We start from the raw sequence: 21,302 nt of genomic DNA, 5'->3' as shown, positions 1-21,302 counted from the left end.
GTAAAAGGGTAGCATGAGGAGTCTTATGGTGATGGGACAGTTGGGAACCTTTTTTAAAAGACATCTATTTATTTATTTTAGAGAGAGAATGTGTGCACATGAGCAGGGGAGGGGCAGAGGAAGAGAAAGAATTTCGAGCAGACTCTCCACTGAACTTGAAGCTGACACAAGGCTTGATCTCACAACCCTAAGATCATGACCTGAACTGAAATCAAGAGCTGAACGCTTAACCAACAGAGCCACGCAGGTGCCCCAAGGAACAGTTGGCTATCTTGATTGTGGTGGTGGTTACTCAAGGCTACAGTGTGATACAATTGCAAAGTGTATACACACACTTAAACACAACACACATAAATGGGTTCATGTAGAAATGATTAAATCTGAACAAGATCTATGGACTATACCAACATCAGTTTCTTGGTGTTGATATAAGATACACTCTAGTTGTATAAGATACCATTAGGAAAGACTGAATGCACATTTCTTTGCAACTTCCTATGAATCTAAATTATTTCAAAATTTAAAAAAACTAAAAGAGACAGTGAATTGCTTAGGGATTTTTAAAAGGATAAATCCTGAGGCAGCTGGGTGGCTCAGTCTGGTAAGCATCTGCCTTCCAGTTCAGGTCATGATCCCAGAGTCCTAGGATTGAGCCCCACATTGGGCTCCCTGCTCAGTGGGGAGTCTCTCCCCTGCCCCTCACCTCTGCTCTTGCTCTCTCACTCTCACTATCAAATAAATAAATAAAATACTTAAAAGAAAAGATAAATCCTTGTGGTGCCTGGGTAGCTCAGTCTGTTAAGCATCTGACTCTTGATCTCGACTCAGGTCTCAATCTCAGGGTTGTGAGTTCAAGCCCCAGCATGGAACCTACTTTAAAAAAGGGGGGTGGGGATAAATCCTTTGTGGCCGCTTCAAAGACTAGAAGGGAGATTGTTTGCTTTCAGAGTAAATTGTTCATTGTTTGTCTATAGCAGAAATAATCTCTAATGAGTCACTAATCCATGTTAAGCAGAGGGGGTATGTGGTATTTAGAGTTCGAAAGGGAAAAGTAAATAGCATGTCATAGAGTGGTTGCAAGAATTACATAAAGTCATTCTTGTGTGAAACCAGGAGAAGTAACCCAGGTATAAATTAGATGCTCAGAGAAGGTGATCCCCGACCCTTGCAATTAAGGGTTGCATAAATTCATCTATGATCTTTCCTCGGCCTGAGGTTTGCATTTGAGAGATGATACTTAGGAGCCACTAGACAGTGAGTGAATTAACTTTTATCAAATTCATTGGCTAGAATGGAAACCAAAACCATGATCTATTAAGCCCAGTGCCTGTATTGAAAAGGGAAATACACAGTGATTGTTGTGGTCCTTTTTTTTTTTTTTAACTAAAAATTGCCATAATTTAAGAATCAGGAAATGTCACATAAAATTTCAGATCCCTTCTTCCTTTAAAAAATCAAAGTATCTGGGGTGCTTGGGTGGCTCAGTCAGTTGAGTGTCTGCCTTCCGCTCAGGTCATGATCCCAGGGTCTTGGGATAGGACCCCACATCAGGCTCCCCACTCAGTGTGGAGTCTGCTTGCCCCTCTGACCCTCCCCCTACTCGTGTTCTCTCTTGCAAGCTCTCTCTCTCAATAAGTGAATAAAATCTTTAAAAGAAATCAATGTACCTGACAACACTGTGCCTGAATTCACATATGCTGGTAATGGAGGTAGTGTGGGGAGGATGCTGTTGAGGCCGCACCCATACCTTCACCGGACTTCCTCCTTTGGTGCTCATAGCTCCACCTCCCAGTGCTGCCACTGGCATCTCTTTTCCTGGGGACTTTGTCCAGCCATGCATTCCGTTCTTCCAGAACAGAGCAGGCTAGAAATTCCAGGGAATTAACATTCATGCTCCCTAGGGGCAGCCCAGGATCAAGTGAGGGGAGTTGCTGTATAAGTACCCCAGCTTTCTTGCCCTTGGGTAGACTAGCTCTGAGGCACATGTTCTACCCAATATCCCAGACTTCCTCATCAGGAGTAAGCTCTGGTTCCTACATTGCTGACTAATCCTTGACTAGCTGCCTTCCCTGCACTACTCTATATTCTCATTTCACTACCAGTTGCCTTTTTCTCCTCAATAAATGATTTGCACTGAGTCTTTGTCTTGCCATGTCCTCCGAGGGAGAGGGGCCCAGGCACAGTGTAATGTGTTTGTGCCCTCTCTTTCACAGGATTGCAAATGAGGGTAAAGGATAGATATGGGGCCATAGATGGTGACCAGGGCTTCATGACTGTTCCACACTCCCTTTTCCTGGACCCTGACAGCTAGAGGTCAGTGTCTCTTTACCAAGGACATGTACCTCTAGTTTTCCATTGTCTCCACATGGTCTGTTAAATTCACTGATAATTTTTCTGGCACTCTTAGGCATTTGTATGTTTTTGTCTCCCAAATAACTAGAATTTTCCAATTAGAGGAAGACCTGAAGATTACCTCCAGAAGCTCTTCGTAAATGAAGAGAGACATGAGTATGTTACATAGCTTGCTTAAATTCATTCCTTTCCCACGGTGTCTGAGATGACCCCAGACTCTATGCCTTTTCCTTTCCCTGCTATTCCACACAGGTGGCTTTTCCTCTGCAGGCAGTTCAGCCTACAAGTCAGGAGACCAGGTCTGAGTCCTCCTCTCTACTGTCCTCCTACTGTTGTACAGTCTTAGGCAAGTTCCCACCCTGTCCCACTCTGTCAAGTGGTAGAGGAGCTGGCTGGGGCCTCCATACCAGTGCAGCTTCACAACTCTGACGTCCTCCCTCCTCTCTTCAGTTTAGCAGCTGAAGAAGTGGGCTTTACGCTGGAGACATCTTTATCAGTCTGGCCCCTTCTCTTACCTCTTTCCATTCCTGGGTCATTGCTCTTCTTAAAACAGAAGTTCTCAAACTGGAATGAACATGGAAACCAATGGAGACCTTAGCCAAAAAAACAAATTCCAGGATCGCTCCCCAGAGATTCTGATTCCAGCCAGACTGGGTAATACCCCAAAGCCTGCATCTCTCCCAGATTCCCAGGGGATGCCGATGCTACACACTTTGAATATCATTACCTCATTACCTGGGAGCCAGGCACAAAAACAGCCATCTTTTTGCCTTGGCAAAAACCTGAAGCAGATGCATGAATTCTTTAGAGTGTATGCAATTTACAAAATGAGGGTTTTACCTTCTCTCTTAAACCTGTAGCTATCTTGTGAATACATCCCCCCCACCCCCGCCTCTCCTCCACCACCCACGTTTTTGTGCGGCCCCTGATTCCTAGCCAGGATCCACTGTGATGAATAGGATCACAGCTTTAAAGAGCCGCTTTGAGCTCTAAGCTCTAATTTCTGGCCCCTGGGGAACAAGCTGCATTGCTTGCTGTTAAGAGATTGGCAGTGTGTTAGTTGCAGTTCTCTTAACCTAACTGCATTAGTGAGACAAAGTATTTCCTAATCCACTATGTGGTACAGTTCTATCTGAAATAAGGCTCAGCTTAGAGTCTGTGTGATTTGAAGACCTGCCTATAGTGCTTTATTATACTCAGTACTTGAGTTCTCATTATCTACTTGTAGATTTGTTTGGACGAGTGTTGTGTGCAATTATGTTCTTTTAGAGAATTGTCTTTTATGTCCTTGAATGAGTAAAAAATTCAAGTAAAACCACTTCCACGTCTACAAAAGAAGAACAGACGTAGCTTCCCGTGTTGAGTTTCAGTTTTTCATTTTACATATTGTCAGGAAATAATTATTAGTCTGGCAGGTTTGGGGTCTTTTTTATGTCTGGAAAAAGAAAGCCACACTAGAAGTGTTGAAATTAAAAACTGCCAATGCCAAAATGCTGATACATTCACCTGCTTAATTTAGGTTTTTAAAATTTACAGGCAAAAAAAAAATGTTTTGGCAAAATTGTTCCTCCTTCACTGCGTAGTAGGGTTACGAATTTACTCACACTAGAGCTCTGGAGATAACCACTAACATATAGACACACAATTATAGTTTTCCCATTTTTAAAAACTGATCTAGACTTCTTCACAAAGTTCACCTGACTAAAAAGACAAAGCAAAACAAAAAGCAGCTCTTAACTCAATCTATTATATTTAGTCTACTTAAATAAACATTGTCTATTAAAGTTCAACCACGTTATTTTTTTAAATTTTATTTATTTATTCAGGAGAGACACAGAGAGAGGCAGAGACATAGGTAGAGGAAGAAGCAAGCTCCCTGTGAGGAACCTGGTGCAGAACTTGATCCTAGGACCCCAGGATCATGACCTGAGCCAAAGATAGACGCTCAACTCCTGAGCGACCCAGGAGCCCCACAACCACATTAATGTAAGCTTTAACTGATACCTTTAGAACCTCAATCTTTCAGATTTGGCTCCCATCCACTCCCTCTTCTCATTTCCCAGCCCTCTCTTTCTCAAGGAGTCTAGAATAAGGGACAAATGTGACTTCTGGGAACTCAAGGTGAAGGATATAAGACCCATCTTCTTGTTTCTCTCTGCTCCCTGCCTTGGCATAACTGGCCTCTTCTGCTACAAGGACTGGTGACCACTGATGATTAACAGGTCCCACAGCTGCTGGGCTTTTTGGGAAAGTGCCTCTGCAGCATTTCACAACTTCAGCCTCCTGTTTCAAGTCTTGAAAGCCATCCTGAGACTCCTCATGCCAACCATAGGCTTGTGCCAGGCACTTTTCCATTCCTTCATTGAGATCCAGAGGAGTTCCTGGACCCCTGCACAACAGACAAAGACCATGGAAGCCAGTAACATTGCCTCAAGTTTCCTGCCACCCACTCTGTTGTGCCATCTCTTCAGGAGGCCACATTTGGCATAACCAAGGCTGATATTCAGCCAGCATTCAGTAGTATATCCATACCCATTATTGAAATATTACAATCTTTTCATTCTTGTTGGTTAATAGCCACTGTTTCAAGTCATTGGAGTATCCCCCATTATAATAGCTCTTTACTGGGATGCCCTTGCCTCATTAAAGATGGTAAAGCCCCCAGGGATCACTCCAGCACACAGCTCAACTTCGTGTCTAGACTCCAATTGGTCTAGATGATTCTGGTTATTAAATACTTAGAATATTACCTCTGAACACAGATGCATGTGGCTGTTCATTTCCCTTGTTTGGGGATATTTACTACTTAGGTATTTCTGAAGGCCACCACCATCTGCTTGGAGTGGCGGAAGTGATGTATAATAGGGTTGGCACCTGCCATAACCAAATGGCTGCTCTTTGTCTTCTCCTGCAAATAATCTCAGGCTAAAAGGAATGAACTATAGGATTTTAGCTTCCCTGAATTGTAGACTCCTTTTACAATAGGACAACAAGGATTATGGACCAGCTACTAAGGCCCCAAGGCTCTCTTCTTTATACCACATGAGAAATCTATGATCTTACATATCTGGGTTTGATTCTTGACATGCCAAAGCAGTTGAGAAAATCATCTCTCCAGTAAACCAGCTTTCTCTAGCATTCCATCTGGAGCAATCTAATTTCTTCCCACCCCAAGCCACACCACCACTAACCTTGGCCTGATTAGAGAGGAGATCATGAACAACGAAATAGAAAAAGACACAAATAATTTCCAATACATTACCCCTATTTCATCTGTCTTCCAACTTTGATTCTAAAGCAGCTATCCTCAGTTAAGTTAATAATGGTTTCAGAAAGAGTACCAATATGTCCTCTACCACATGATCCACTATGATATATGTATGTGTCATTATAAAATAAAATACATCTAGTAACATGTGTTTTTTGGGTATCTACTGTTTTCCCAGCTCTTAAGGAATACAATGAGGCTTCACAATGAGGACTGTCATTTCTAGCTGGAGGAACAAAATCAGCATCTGAAAATAGTTCAAGATTGAATGAGTGCTAAATTCTCTCACATTTGGGGAGGGGAGAGATCAATATGGGCTCCTGAGAAAAATTCTGGAAGAAGTGAGAAGTAACCAGGGCCTTGAAGTATGAATTTCATATTCTTGAATTAAGAATTGAATATACTTTCCCACTAAGACTAGGAAGTAGACAAAGATGTTCCCCTTCACCTCTCCTTTTCAATATCTTACTAGAAGTACTAACATATGCAGTAATTCAAGGAAAGGAACAATAAAAGTTATACATATTGGGAAGGAAGAAATACAACTGTCTCTCTTCACAGATGACATGATCATCAATGTAGAAAACTCAAGAATTAACAAGAAAAACTAAAACAACTTACAAGTATAACAAGGTTAAAGGATATATGGTTTTATACAGAAGTCCATCATTTTGCTATATCGTAGTGGCGAGTGAATGGAATTTGAAATTAAAAACACACCTCCACTTACACTAATACCTTAAAATATTTAGGTATAAGTCTAACAAAACATACTGGATTTATACGAGGGAAACTACGAAACAGTGATGGCTAAAATGAAAGGACTAAATGAAGAGATACTCAATGTTTGTGGATAGGAAGACTCAATATTGCCAAAATGTAATTTCTTCCCAACTCAATCTATAGATTCAGTACAATCCCAGTCAAAATCCAAGCAAATTATTTTGTCGACAAAATGATTAGAAAGTATATAGGGAGAGGCAAAAGACCAACACATATTAAAGAAGAGCAAAGTCATGCAAGACTACCACTGCTTGACTTTAGGACTTAACGGGAAAACTATAGTCATTGAAACAATGTGGTATTGGCAAAAGAAAAGACAAATGGGCCAGTGGCACCAAGTAGCCCAGAAATAGACCCACATAAATTGAGTCAACTGATCTTTGGCAAGGGAGCAAACGCAATACAATGAATCTAAGATAGTCTTTTTAACAAATGGTGCTGGAACAACTGGATATACATCTGCAAAAAATTCATCTAGACACAGACTTTATGCCTTTCATAAAAATCAACTCCATGTGGAGTACCCAGAGTACCCCAGCAAGAACATATAAAGAGGTGAGGATAAAGACCCCAAACCCTGAGAAGCCCAGTATTTAAGGTGCAGGCAGCAGAGAAAGAGCCAGAGAAAAAGACTGAAAAAAGTTCAGGGAGTTCTGAAGAGAATTAAGGGAGAATTTGTGCTGTAGAGACTATATCTTTAATCTATGGAAATTTTTATTTTTAAATGCCCATTCTGAACCATTATTTTCTTTGAGTGTATTGTTTCATCACCAGCAACCCCAAGTGGCAGTCCTCTTCAATGAGGCCATCTGAAGTTCAGATGAAGTTGTCATGAACCAGAATCATGGCCCCCAGAAATAAACTGAATCCTGGTCATCTGGGGTAAATAAACCCACAGTAAACTTAATGGTGCAGTAGGTTCTTAATAGTAATCTTAAAAGCTCTGTGCAAGAGTTTTCAGGGTTTTTTTTTCCTTTTTGATGACATCCAAGATAAATAACATATATATACACTGGGTTAGTAGGATGGCCACTTTAAACCCCTAGTAACCAAGTGCTAATACCAAGTTTCTACACTCATATTTTTACCTACACTGATGTTCACATTAGCAAATTCAGTTTGTCATGAGCAAAGGAGGAAAACAAAAAGAAGAGCCCAAACTTAAAAGTGATATCTCAGCATTCTATATAATGGGGTCTTGCATTAATTCAAATACAGAAATGGGGCAGATCATTTTAATCATCTCATGGTACTTAGAAATCCAAATGTGTTCAATGCAAAACAACCTAAACAGCAACAGTATATATAAAACTCTCATTAAGAATAGCAATTTACTGGGGTACCTGGGTGGCTCAGTCGGTTATGCATCCGATTCTTTTTTCTTTTTTTTTTTTTTTTTTAGCATTTGATTCTTTTCTCTCTTTTTTTTTCTTTTCTTTCTTTCTTTTTTTTTTTTTTTTTTTTAAACATCTGATTCTTAATCACAGTTCAGGTCTTGTTCTCAGGGTCATGAGTTCAAGCCTTGTGCTGGGCTCCAAACTGAGCATGGAGCCTACTTTAAAAAACCAGCAATTTATTTATACCAAACCATCATCTGTATATTAAATTAAAGTTGTGGGTTTGAATTTTAACAAATTTGTTGTTTGGAGTGTAATTTGTAACTTTTTTTGGTTTCACATTTGCAAGTGAACCCTGGTGGAGCCATGGGAGGTTTCTTCATTAAAATGGATCATCCCTTTCCAATAAAAAAAGGTCTGACAACCACCAATATTTCCAAGGCCTGTCCATGAGACTGTTTTGTTTTGAATTTGAAAGTCTATTCCTCCATCTGGAAGCTGATATTTTTAGATTGTTAACTTTGTTGTATTTCTTTCCCTTTCAGATAAAGTTATCTGACTTTGGTTTCTGTGCTCAAGTTTCTAAAGAGGTGCCAAAAAGGAAATCACTGGTTGGCACTCCCTACTGGATGGCACCCGAGGTGATTTCGAGGCTACCTTATGGGACAGAGGTAAGGGGGTGACAGTCATTGTTTGGGAGTGGCTGGACAGGCTCAAGGGTGTATTGGTTCTGAGAAAGTTAATGACCACAGATCGTGGATGATGAGTTTGACTCCATATTTCACTCCCATTGTTAGACTTGTCACAGAGTAGGTTGTGGCAGGGGACTGCCACAATATTGATCCAGAGGCATTTACTGAGGCCCTAAACATACATTGGGGGTGGGAGGGAATCAGGCAAACTCTGATCCCACCACCCTCAGTGGCAGCATACTCAAAGCAAGGCAATGCAACTTGAAAAGTGGCTAGAGATGCACAGATGAGCGGGTATCATGATTCAAAGGATAGAGGCTCAGAGAAACTCTGCAAAATAGAGGTAGTATTTGGCTGAGTAGTAATGTTTTCCCATGGAAAAAGTAAGATACGAATATTGTATTTTAAAATAAGGCCCAAGTTCTGTTTCCCTTGGAAAAGAACCAATTGTTTATAATCTATTAAGAGATAAGCTTTGGGTATGTGAAAATGAGAGGCCGGAAGGAGTGGAAGAAAGGCCTTCTAGAGAGGGAGTGTGTGGTGTGAGCGAGCGCTGCGGCAGCAGGCAAGTCCACACGCACCACCGCGAGGAGCTCGTTCCGGCCGGGCACACAGCGTTTCCACACATTATGGTGCAGAAGGTGATTCTAAGCGAGGAGAAGCATGAAGAAGTGGCATAGGCCAGTGGACTAAGGGTATTGGCATAAGTGAAGGCAGACTCTGCTCTCTTTGCCTTGTTTACTTGCCCTTGAAGAAGTACTCGACTTGGTTTTCTCCCAGTGGTCCCAAGAGCATAAATTCTCTGTGAAGATCACAGCAAGGGTTAGAGCAGGCCCGCAGCTGGGAAGAGGTGTGAGGAGGCTGTGAAGGGGAAGCGCCCTGAGGGGACTTTACAGACCAGCTCTGCCTTCTCATTGTCCTGACTGCCTGTTCTTTACTCAAAAAGAATTTCTTGTTGTCTCCTTCTTTTCTTTTCTCTGTTCCTTGAAAATGGTTCTATAAAGCAGGGTTTTGCACATGCTGCTTCAAAATGATAAAATGCAAAGGAAAGAGCCGCAGCAGCGCAGCATAGGGAAGGAAGAATTGTTTTTAAAAATCAAATTGGGGACCCCTGGGTGGCTCAGTCAGTTAAGCGCCTGCCTTGGCTCAGGTCCAGATCCCGGGTCTTGGGTCTTGGGGCAGAGCCCTGCATGGGGCTTGCTGCTTAGTGGGGAGTCTGCTTCTCCCTCTCCCTCTGCCCCTTGCTCATGCTATCTCACTCTTTCTCTCTACCTCAAATAAATAAAGGAAAATCTCTAAAAAAATAAAATTATAAATAAAGGGATCAGCATATATGGTGTTATGCAATGTAGCAGTGTGTTATGAGTATGTCAAATGCCTTTTTCATGGTTTAAATACAACTGTCTTCTCTATGTTCAAAACATAAAACTGTGGGTGTTTTTCTCATCTGCCCTTAGGTAGGTAATCACCAAATTTGGCAATTAAAAAAAAAAAAAAGAAGAAGAAGAAGTTCTAAACTCCAGAATGCTAAGATTGTCCTGTGTACCTAAATGGCAGAAATCTCACTGAAGTTGTCTTTAAAAGGCAAATGAATATGCTGTATATTAATTAAATTGAGTTTAAATAAAATAAAACATAAAATAACAATTTTTTAAAAAGCAGATGAAGACCATTAGCAAAAACTTGGTAACTCGGCAGTTCACTCTAAATCTATTGGCATTATAAACCTTCAAAGTTTACAAATATCATATTAATTTATAAGTGGGTGTGAATCTGTTGGGTCCCCTGGACACACATTTCAGAATGTTCTCCTTGCCTGAGATAACCACTGGATTGTGCCTGACAGGTGGACATCTGGTCCCTTGGGATCATGGTGATAGAAATGATCGATGGCGAACCCCCCTACTTCAATGAGCCTCCCCTCCAGGCAATGCGGAGGATTCGGGACAGTTTACCTCCAAGAGTGAAGGACCTACACAAGGTGAGAAGCAGTATCTATTGCTGAAGTTCAAAATCATTCTTAGATTTTTTGCAGTCTTTCTGTAGCTTCAAAGAATGGTATCATATCCAGGAGTAGATCCTGGTTTATGGGAATGGACTTTGGAATTAGAATCACTTGGATTCAAATCTCTGCTCTTCCTATTCACTCAATGGGCAAAGGACTCAGCCTCTCCATCTCTGGAGTTTGTCTGTAAAATGGGATGCAACTGGGTCCTCTGTTGAAGGGTTGGCTAGAAGAGTCAATCAGACAAGATTTACCTTACTCCAAGAGAATTACCTCGACGAGCACTGGGGACTATTCTAATTACTGGGGATATTGCAGCAAAAGACATCAGATTTCCTGACTCTCATAGAGCTTGTGTTCTAGTTGGGTTGGGGAGGCAGATGGTAAACTACCAACAAATGGATAAACAAAATCATTTCAGAGAATGGACTATGCTATGAAGCAAATCACACATTGTAATGCAATGGAGTATGCAAGAGAGTGGATTGGAAGTTTGTTTAGGTTGAAGGGTGAAAGAAGCCCTTCTGGGGACAGAGTATCTGAACTGGACTAGGAATACAAGGAAGGAGTAAGGTACGCAAAGATCTGGGAGACAAACGTCTGAGGCAGAGGAAACAATAGATGCAAAGGCCTTCTGCCAAGATGAAAAGCTTCTGTGGCTAGCAAAGTGAGCCAGGGGAAAAGGCAAGACATGTCAGAGGGGTAGGCAGGGGCTAGATTGTACAGGGCAATGAAGGGCATGATTAAGGGACCAAGTAAGATCTTTCCTGTTTTCCAAGGATTTCCACGTAAAGTCAAGCTCAGGAAATAATGGTGCCGAGTCAAAGAACCACCACCCTGGGAACTGCTGGTGGGAGTGAAGGGAGAGGGCTTACTGGGAGGGAGTAGCCATTTCCACAGGATCATATAAACACTGACACCACACATACCTCCCCTCTCTCTGCGTTATAGCATTGAGAGGAAGTGAGGCTGCCTTTTAGGGGAGAATTACCCTCTCCCCTCACCCCTAAATCTTAGAGAAGAACACCAGTAGAATCACTCCTATAGTTGTGTGACCTTGCAAGAAGACAGGGACTGCTTGAACTGAACAGATTAAAACTTTAACATCATTGGACTAAGTTTAGATAATTAAAAGTGAGTAAAAAAGCATGGTATCAAAATAGTCTCACACCCAATAGAGATGGTGTGTTGCTCTTCCAAGTCACATACAAGAGCAGCCTTAATCCTAATGGTCAGAAACTAGACACTAAGGTTGTTTTCCAAATAGATAAATTATATGTGGTACAATGTAACAGTGAGTGCACACAGCAATGAAAAGATTAAAGCTTTTACTACACATATCAGAGATGAAGCCCACAGACATGATGTTGAGTGAAAGAAGCCAGACAGAAAAGAATTGACAGTATATGAGTCCATTTATGTAAAAGACAAAAGATACAAAATTCATTTATGCTACTAGAAGTCAGGTGAGTGGTGACCCTTTGTAGGGAGATGTGTATTAACAGGAAGGGGGCCCGAGGTAACCCCCTGCAATGGCAGAAATGTTCTGTATTGTGATGGGTCTGGAGAGTAAATAGGTGTAAATATGTATACTATGTAAGACATACACTTAATAGTTATGAATTTGAATGTATGTAAGATATACTTCAAAAAGTAAATTACAAGAAATTACAGGAAAACATGGTATCTGTGTCAGATATCCTTACAGAACTTTGTTTGTTTTCAAGAAGGGGGAGTCCACAAAGCCTAGATGGTTGCTATCGTTATAAAAATAAAAATATTCCATGTTTGTACCATACTTCATCAGATGTGTGTGCCTGGTGCCTATAAATAGTAAGCACTTCATAATGCAATTCTTCCCATTATTTAATTTAGCAAATCAATTGTCATTTTTCATTGCCCTATCATTAGCTCCTATTATTTCAAACCTGAAGAAGGTAAAAAAGTGCTCGCTTCAATAGCACGTACACTGAAGAAAGTAAAGAAAACAGCATATGTTAATAAAGTCAGCACCTGCTTTTGCTTCCATAACTTCTTTCTTCTCAAGCTGACTTTCCAGAATTTTATGTTGTTTGATAGAATGACTTAACTGAGAAGTGGCCAGAAAACCACTTTAGGGAAACTGGGTTGGGTTTCTGTGTTAGTCCTCAGGCTGGGATCTTGTGTTCTCACAGGTTTCTTCAGTGCTCCGGGGATTCCTAGACCTGATGCTGGTGAGGGAACCCTCACAAAGAGCCACAGCCCAGGAACTCCTTGGACATCCATTCTTGAAACTGGCAGGTCCGCCATCTTGCATCGTTCCCCTCATGAGACAATACAGACACCACTGAGCAGAGGATTCAAATAGGTGGAAGAGCTAGATGAGGACATGAGAATAATTCAGGAGAATATGAAGAACATGAAAAAAGGCCTGTGTACTCTAACCAGCTGGCCGGTGGGACAATGTGATGACAGGCAGGGTTCAACAGACCAGGGCATCTTCTTGTGTCTTAAACAGGCATCTCTCCACTGACAGCTGGCGTGGTCATTTGGAACATGGCTTTAATAAGTCATTATTATATTTTTCAGCCCTTCGTCCAGCAAATCAGAGAAGGACTCAGTACAAACTCCGTTACGACATATCCTAGCCACATGCAGGGTAACGCATAGGATTTTCTATATTGAAAGAATACTTTTCTGGCAAAAAAAAAAAAAAAAAGAAAGAAAGGAAAACAAAAAGCACTTTTTTCTTAATGGTAGCAGTGTAATGTATTTTGCAATGAATTTGTAATTTTTCTGTACTATAGTTTTGATAATTTATAGTACTTTGATGTCACGTAGCCATAGTATCAGTTGAAGTAATACTTGTTTACTAGCAAGAGTTTGAACAAAGCCTTTCCTACTTTTTTATCCCTTTCAGAGAACCAACGATTCTTTAGGAACTTTGAATACTGAATGACTCTCAATCACCGTCAGCTTTAGTAGAATATCTTTCTTATCTTAACAAGTGTCTTATGTGTTGGAGGAAGAATTAAGAGTGATGGTGATAGAGGTGCAGATTTCATTTATCCAACCAAAAATAATAAAATTTGAGCCACAGGAGACCACCAAACTACTCCTTAAGATAAAGCTAAATATTCAGAAAAATCAAATTTTCCTTCAAGGCTATTCACAGGCCAGTGAGGTTTGCACAGTGAGGCGTTCCCCACAGTGCCCTTTCTCAAATGGGTATGACGTCTCCGTGTGGCCAAATTTCCCATCAAGGGAACCGTTTCAGCACTAGGATCATTGGACTCAGTTCCCCAAATTGAATGTGTAAGTAAGACTGTGAGAATTCCAGTCTCACCAAGGGAAAGGAGAGAGAACAGGGCAAGATGTTTGGTTTTGTTTGTCATTGTTTTTAAAACTGTTTGCTAGCACACCAAACTCTTGTCTGTATTTACCTTCGTACCACAGTATTAATTGCTATTGTTCATGTATTGTGCTGGAAGTCAGAACTGACTCTAGAGGATGAATTAGGAAGGGGTGTTTTACCAGGTGTGCTCTGACTTCAGTTGTGACCATGTTATAATGTGTTTCCGACATAGGGGAGTTGTGCTGCTGACTAGGTCTTCTTGAATGTTGATAAAAATGAATGACTACTACAATACATTTTGTGTTGCTTGTTGGATGAATTTGCATGTTAACTGTAGGCCAATATAGATTTGCCTTTAAAAACTCTGGAAGAGCTACATAGTCATCATTAGTTTCAATTAATTATGCATCAGAAAAAAGCCATTTGTTACCAAACTGGAAAACCGGAGGCTTTTCTTAATGATGTTACATACTGTAACAAATAGGAATTTAAATCTGTGAAAATGCTCTCTGGTTACTCTAAGCATAATTAAGAATTTTTGTAATTAATAGGTTGCTAATTATTTATTATAGCTAAAAAGGAAAAAAAAAAGGCATAAAATGACCTTCTACAGATTAGATTTTCAGTTTTTCCCCCAAACTGGAAATGTCTCACCATGAATGGGATCTATAATTTTGTTTCATAAAACACAACAAATCAATGTTTTATGTAAAATATTGAAATATTAATATAAATATGTATGAATAAAAATTTAAATGCAGAAAATGACCGTCCTAAAAGTTCATGGAACAGATTGTATTAATTTAACCAGGACTATGTAGAAGTAGAAAGCAAAAGAAAATCTTTTTTTAATGAGAACAAATATTAAAAACCATTGCAGAAAATTGTGGATTTTGGATTCCAAACATTTTCAACAGTGTAATGGAAATTTTTCTGTAATTTTCTTATCACTGGGTATTTTATAAATATTCATTGAGTTTACCAAAAGTTACTGTAGCTTAAAAGGTTTTGTGAGCACTAACTATTGGCAGAAACTGCACTTGCAAATAAAAATAAATGTTTGCCTTTTTCCCATTGTGTTATTAGAAAATCCAGTGATTTCCTGAATTTATTTTATTGAGTAACCAAGAATGGTTTCCTTATGACTTTGGGGAATGCAAATGGGTTAGAATAAAGTTAGATGTAACATCATAATGACATGAACTAAAGATAAATATTCCCATCCCCAGAGGTCACAAACAGTGTAAGACTGTGGCAAAGGTACCACAACTGATTTTTTAAAATTACTAAATTCTGGAAAGCCACATGCAAGGAAAGCCAGATTGATAACTGAAGACTCCCACTTCACTTCCCTGTTTCAAAGATGCTGAACTGGTCGGAAGACTTTTGCCAACAAAAGACATTAAAAGGAGATTATTCTGGATTAGAGCAGGTGTAGTGAAGGCTCTCTGGTAAGACTGGAAGACAGTATTGGGTGTCTCCTCTTTTGGGGGGACCAGGGAGTCATTAACATTTATCCCATGATGTTGAGAGTGATGCTTGTATATCAACAGTTCATTTCTTGGGGTGTGTAGGTGGCTCAGTAAATTAAGCATCTGATTCTTGATTTCAGCTTAGGTCATGATCTCAAGGTCATGGGATCAAGCCCCATGTTGGGCTCTGTGCTCAACTCAGAGTCTGCTTGACATCTTCCCCTTCCTTCCCCTGCTTTCTCTCTCTCTCTCTCTCTCTCTCTCTCTCAGATAGATAAATAAAATCTTTTTTTAAAAGAGTTCGTTTCTTAACCTGGAAATTTCAGAGGGTGGAAACCCTCAGGAAATAGCCTGAGAAAGCAGGCCAAGAAAGGATGGGCCATGTGCCAGGGAAGAGAAAGATGGAAGCATCCCCCACCCCCCACCCCAGGCAGGAAGTCACTGCAGGACATGGAAGAAGACACCAGGTCCCTTTGTGATGGGCCACGGAGAGGGAAAAGGGAACAGGTCAAACCACTTAGCCAAGTAATGAGATGCCTAACTATGAAAGTGCATTGGAGGCATGCACCACAGGGGAACTAAAGGGAAATAAGGCAACTTTTCTGCTGGGGGAAAGGGTCAGGATGGAGCTGAACCTTACTCTAAAATCTACATGTACCATCTATAACTAAGACCACTCTCCATAGCAGAGGTTGTAGCCTTAAGACTGACACAAATGACATTCAGGCATCTCCCCTTCTTCCCACAGCATCTTTAAGGCAGCGGACTGCAGCCAGCTCTTTCCTGGACCCTCCCTTCCTGGTTGCTCCCCATATATTTGGGCCATATGTTAGTGTGAGACCCCCATGGCTTGGGGGAAGAAGAAAAAAAAGGGTAAGAATGCATACCATGTCTCCTGCCACTACCTATCTACTGCTGTCTCTTAGCCCAAGCAAAAGAGAAGGGAGTAATTTTGAATTAGAATGAGATTGATTTTTTTAATGGATTAGACAGATGGAATCAGACTGAGTTATGGTTGTATCCCCATTACCCACTGGGAAGAACCCACTCAGTAGCAATTACTGAAAAAATAAAATCATTCCACGAAGTTAACAACTCAATGAATTCAGATTCTTTGGTCAAACCAGTCAAATGAATAGCACTGTGTCATCAAAGAAACGGTAATGAGATTCCAGGCATAGAAAAAATCAATTCAGTCTGAAGCAGGTACAAAATGTACAAGCAGGAGCAGTTCTGTGTAAGTGACACGATGTAGTACAAATCCAAATTGTTCATGAAAGTCGGCCAACTTGAGCCTTCACATGTGTGCATTTTCAGTTGTATTTCCAGGTCAAATAAATATATTACCTTAGTGTGGATTCTGTCAAAAGGAGAAACTAAGAGACTTAGATACAAGTATTTTGTTTGGGAGGTGATCCCAGAAAGCTCACTCCACATGGCCGAGGGAGAGGTGAGAATGAAGAAGGGAGAAAAAAATTTTTCAAAAGTCCTTTTTAAGGAACGGCTTATAATGGGGGGGGGGGGGGGGAGGCTGGTAACTGGGGCTTGGCCCCACTGAAGACTTTCTGGGAAAAACACTGTAGGATTGTCCTCTTAGGGGTGAAGATACTTGGTTATTTATCCACCATCTCCTATGCCTCATTGGTTCAGAGTTGCTCCAAGGACATCAGCTCTTAAACGACTATCTTGCCTTGTATACGGACAAAGTTTGTTCCCTTTGGCAAAGAGAAGGTGAGGATGGGAAGCCTATATAGAAACTGTCAGCAAATGGCCTCCAAGAAGGGCTGAGGGAATTTGGGCGAGACCCTGACAATATCTCCTACGTAAATAGATCTGATGGAGGACAAAATGAGAAGCATTGGATTGCCAATTTCTGGATCAAAATACACTGTTTTAAAAACAAAGGGACTCCTTATCTTGAAAGGTTTGCCCAAATGCTTTGGTAAGTGTGTCTCATCATTGTCATTGAAAAAATTTGAAGCTAAAAAAGACTCCAAGATCTTATATGATCCATCTTAACTGAACTAACAAGTCTCCCCAAGTTAGGCAATGTCTGTACCTAACTAGACCACACACACACACACACACACACACACACACACACACACAGACTTCAGCTCTTAGGGCAGAGATTTTTACCTATTTTATTCACTCGTGTGTCCTTATCACCCAGACCAGGGTCCAGAAAACCCATGGCCAGTCAGTGCTAACAAATACTTGTTATGTCATTGGTTGTAGGAGTCTTTGTGAATCCTTCCCCAGCAGGCAACCTGACAAGCTCCGTCACTTTATTTTTTATTTTTTGAGATAATTGACATATTAAGTTTCAGGTGTACAACATGATTTGCTATATGTATATGTTGTGAAATGATAAGTCTAGTTAACATCTATTAACACACATACTTACAATTTTTTCCTTATGAAAACTTTGAAGACTTATGTGTGGCAACATTCAAATATGTAATACAGTATTATTAATCATAATTACCATGCTGCACATTATCTTACAGGACTTATTTATTTTATAAAAATAAAGTCTGTACCTTTTAACTCCTTTATCCATTTCACACACCCCGTATCCCCTACCTCTGGCAACCACCAATCTGTTCTCTATGTCTATCATCTTGGGATTTTTTTTTTTAACTCCACAGATGAGTTTTTGTCTTTCTCAGTCTGATGTATTTCACTAAGCATAATGACTCCATCCATGTTGTCTCAAAAGGCAGGATTTCCTCCCTTTATTTGGCTGAGAATGGTGTGTGTGTGTGTGTGTGTGTGTGTGTGACACATTACATTTCCTTTATCCATTCACCTATTGTTGGACACTTAGGTAATTTCTGGACGTTGACTATTGTAAATAATGCTGCAATGAACATGGCAGTGCAGGCATCTTTTCAAGTTATTGTTTTTATTTCCTTGGGACAGACAAGTAGGATTTCTGGATCATATGGTATTTCAATTTTAATTTTTTGAGGAATGTCTGTAGTCTTTTACATAGTGGTTACACCAATTTACATTCCCACCAACAGTGCACAAGAGTTTCCTTCACATCTTTGCCAACACTTTTTATTTCTTATCTTTTGGTAATAGCCATTCTAACGGGTGTGAGGTGATACAAATGTCACTTTACCTGACAACTGAAATAGCCATTAGCCCTGGAGTTTTTAGTCTAATTTTGTACCCTGGACCCTCTTGGCTGTGGCCTCTTCAGGAAACTGTCATTAAACGCATAAAGTAAGATACAGAGGGAACCAACTGAAGTATAGTTATCAAAATATTTTAATTTTGTAGTTATAATGTATTAAATAAAAAATCCTGTGATTGGGTCTAATAACTATTATAATTTCAAAGTAATGAGTATTTGTGATTTTTTGAGGTATCTCCAACAGGTGTAATGCGGTGATTTCTACTGATGACACAGTTCTTGCTTTTATACTATAGTAGTTTGGTGCCTATGTTCATAATTGAAGGAAATGCCACCTTTCCTTTGAGGTTGGTAAAAACTAAAGGTGTAATTTTTTCCCATCCCAGTCCATGGACTCTGATATCTCCCCCACCCCTATAAATTAACACCTCCCCCCCACCCAGCAGTGGTTTACTGGACAGGGTGGGGGGAGGGGAGTCCCTGCATAGAAACATACTTTGAATTCATAATAAACTGGTGTGGAAAACTGTGGATGCCAGGTTAAAAATCCCTGCTTCAGTACCTTTGGCTCTTTTCTGAACTCGGATGGCAGGTGAACTTTGAATGCGCACGCTAAGAACTGGGCTGGAAAACATGTCATTAATACTAGCTTTTATGGAGCATTTCCAGTGTGCCAGGTATTGTGCTAAGGACTTAAATGTACTGTCATGAATCTTCAAATAACTTTGCAAGGATCGAGGCATAAGCTGCATTTTCAGATGAGAGAGCCAGAGAAGCCCTATAATGTGGCTAATGTTGCAGGTAGGCTGAAAGCAAAGGCTTTTTCAGCAGTTCTCATACTGCTGCATCAAAATTAACTGGGAAGCATAGTAAAATTAGAGATTCTAGGTCTCACCAGAGATCCCCTATTGATCTGGGATGATGATTTTCTTTCTTTTTTTTTTTTTAAAGATTGATGTTTTTCTTTTTTTTTTTTTTAAGATTTTATATATTTATTTGAGAGAGAAGCAAAGCACAAGCTGAGGGAGGGGCAGAGGCAGAGAGGGAGCAGACACCCCGCTGAGCGGAGACCCTGATCAGGGCTCCATCCCAGGACCCTGAAATCATGACCTGAGCTGAAGTCAGATGCTTAACTGACTGAGCCACCCAGGTATCACTAGAACTGACGTTTTTCCAATGCCCCCCTGGGATGCCTCTGATGTACACTGGTTGCAAACTGCACTTGGAGACACGCTGATGATTTAAAGCTACATCTGCCTGGTTCTGATCACTCAGGTGTTTATTCTAGGGAAGTGTTTTGTGCCCAGTGCCAGCTTGGACCACCTCCCCAGTGAAACACCCCCTCATGAGCACACAGCATGCTACCTCCAGCAGACACTGTTGGTCTCTCCTACCACCTCCCCCCAACCCATTTCCCCATTCTCCCACCCCTACCAGGCTTTGCCAAGTCTTTGTTAACAGAAAGATTGAACAATTAGTGAGAAGAGAGTGATTATAGTTTAGAGGGTTTTCTCAGGTTGAAGAGAGTCTCCCCTACCCCCTGAGGCAGCCTCACGGGGGAGCTACTTCCTGAGAATGGGGGAGTCTTGCAAAGAAAGACACTCAGAATTTAAATCAAACTCCCCCTCCTTCTCAAAGAAATCTGCATATTGTTCATCTGGCCTGGCTTTTCCAGGCAGGCAGACCAGCAACCAGACACAGCATCCTTTTGTGCCTGAAGGCATTTGGGTTTAAAACTGCAGTAAAAAAGAAGATGACAGTTAAGGGGGTAATTGAGCATCTGGGGTTTCTCTGTTTTCTCTCTCTTCTCTGAGCTTGAGAAGCAATGTGGATACATGAGCCACCATCTCAGCTTGCTCCAGGTAGAGGGGCAACCATGAAATGCACAACAGGAATGGCCATGAAAGGAGCCCAGGCTGAAATCCAGGGCTGAGTCCATCCCTCTGGACACCTTGTGTTCTCCACCCAGAGATCACTGCACCTGCAAGGCTCTCCTCTATTCTGCTTAGTTGACAAGATAAAGGCAGGACTCAGAGAAATAAGGTGAAGTTCAAAGAAATTAGGCTGAGCTAGAGACCTAATTTTAGGACAACTAGATAAAGATCCTGTGATTAATAGCAATAATTGTCATGATAATGGAGCTTTATACATACTGCAGGTGGAAAAACCACTGAGATTTGAGAATTAAGAAAGCTGGATTCTAGAAAGATTTCACTGAGCAGCTTAAACACAGAGATGTGGCCATGTGACAACACTGTAAAAGGAGCCAGGACACTTGTTCTTTTTAAAACCACCTGTGTCTAAGTGTATCATCAGTCCTACCCCATAGATTCTAAGTTGTCAGTTTACTACTGTATACTCAGCACAGAGACTACACTCAGAAAGTGTTTAAGACCTATTTGTTGAATAGATGAGTGAATGACAATTCCCAAATTAATCAAGAGTCCTCTGTTTTATGAAGGGTAGTGTTTAAAAGACACAAATTTACTTTTATAAAAGTATACTAAGGAATTAAGTATTCAGAAATACAAGTCCGGTCTAAAAATGTTCTCTGAAGCGGTTACAGAGAGCAAGGGTAATTTATTGATACACCCAAGTGTCCATTTCTTCCCAAATTCTTGGGTGGTTCCAAATACATATGAAGTTTTTTTAAAAAAAATATATGAGATGCTACAAAAGGAGTTTGTCAAGTTTGAGGCATGGGCGGGGGGACAAATGGCGGCTGATATGAGGTATCTCCTTTTCCTTGTGCAATGTGCAACTGTCTTCCTTCCTGGTACCAGGCAGACACTGAGGAAAGATCATGCAGGAAAGACTGACAGGGCAATAAACAAACAGGTGATAGAACAGCAATTGGTCCATACCCATCAAGATTTGCTGGGATGATTTGCTGGGATGATGAACTTCTCAGAAT

The 21,302-nt window shown here is 40.7% G+C and overlaps 1 protein-coding gene across 3 annotated transcripts in view; it reads left to right on the top strand.

Moving 5' to 3' along the window:
- PAK5 (p21 (RAC1) activated kinase 5) overlaps positions 1–14,840 on the top strand; it is a 276,521-nt gene extending 261,681 nt beyond the window's left edge. For 2 of the 3 annotated variants that reach the window (XM_072736385.1, XM_072736384.1), the window contains 3 exons: positions 8,286–8,411; positions 10,279–10,413; positions 12,612–13,143. In XM_072736385.1, coding sequence (XP_072592486.1) covers positions 8,286–8,411; positions 10,279–10,413; positions 12,612–12,767 — 417 coding nt within the window. In that variant the 3' untranslated portion in view covers positions 12,768–13,143. Of the gene's footprint in view, positions 1–8,285; positions 8,412–10,278; positions 10,414–12,611 lie in introns of all 3 variants that reach the window. The other variant, XM_026012284.2, reaches the window with a different exon arrangement.
- The last annotated feature ends 6,462 nt before the right edge of the window (positions 14,841–21,302 follow it).

This window comes from Vulpes vulpes, chromosome 14 (genome assembly GCF_048418805.1).
Source record: "Vulpes vulpes isolate BD-2025 chromosome 14, VulVul3, whole genome shotgun sequence".
In the NCBI taxonomy this organism is placed as follows: domain Eukaryota; kingdom Metazoa; phylum Chordata; class Mammalia; order Carnivora; family Canidae; genus Vulpes; species Vulpes vulpes.
This window is presented reverse-complemented; position numbering and strand designations above follow the sequence as displayed.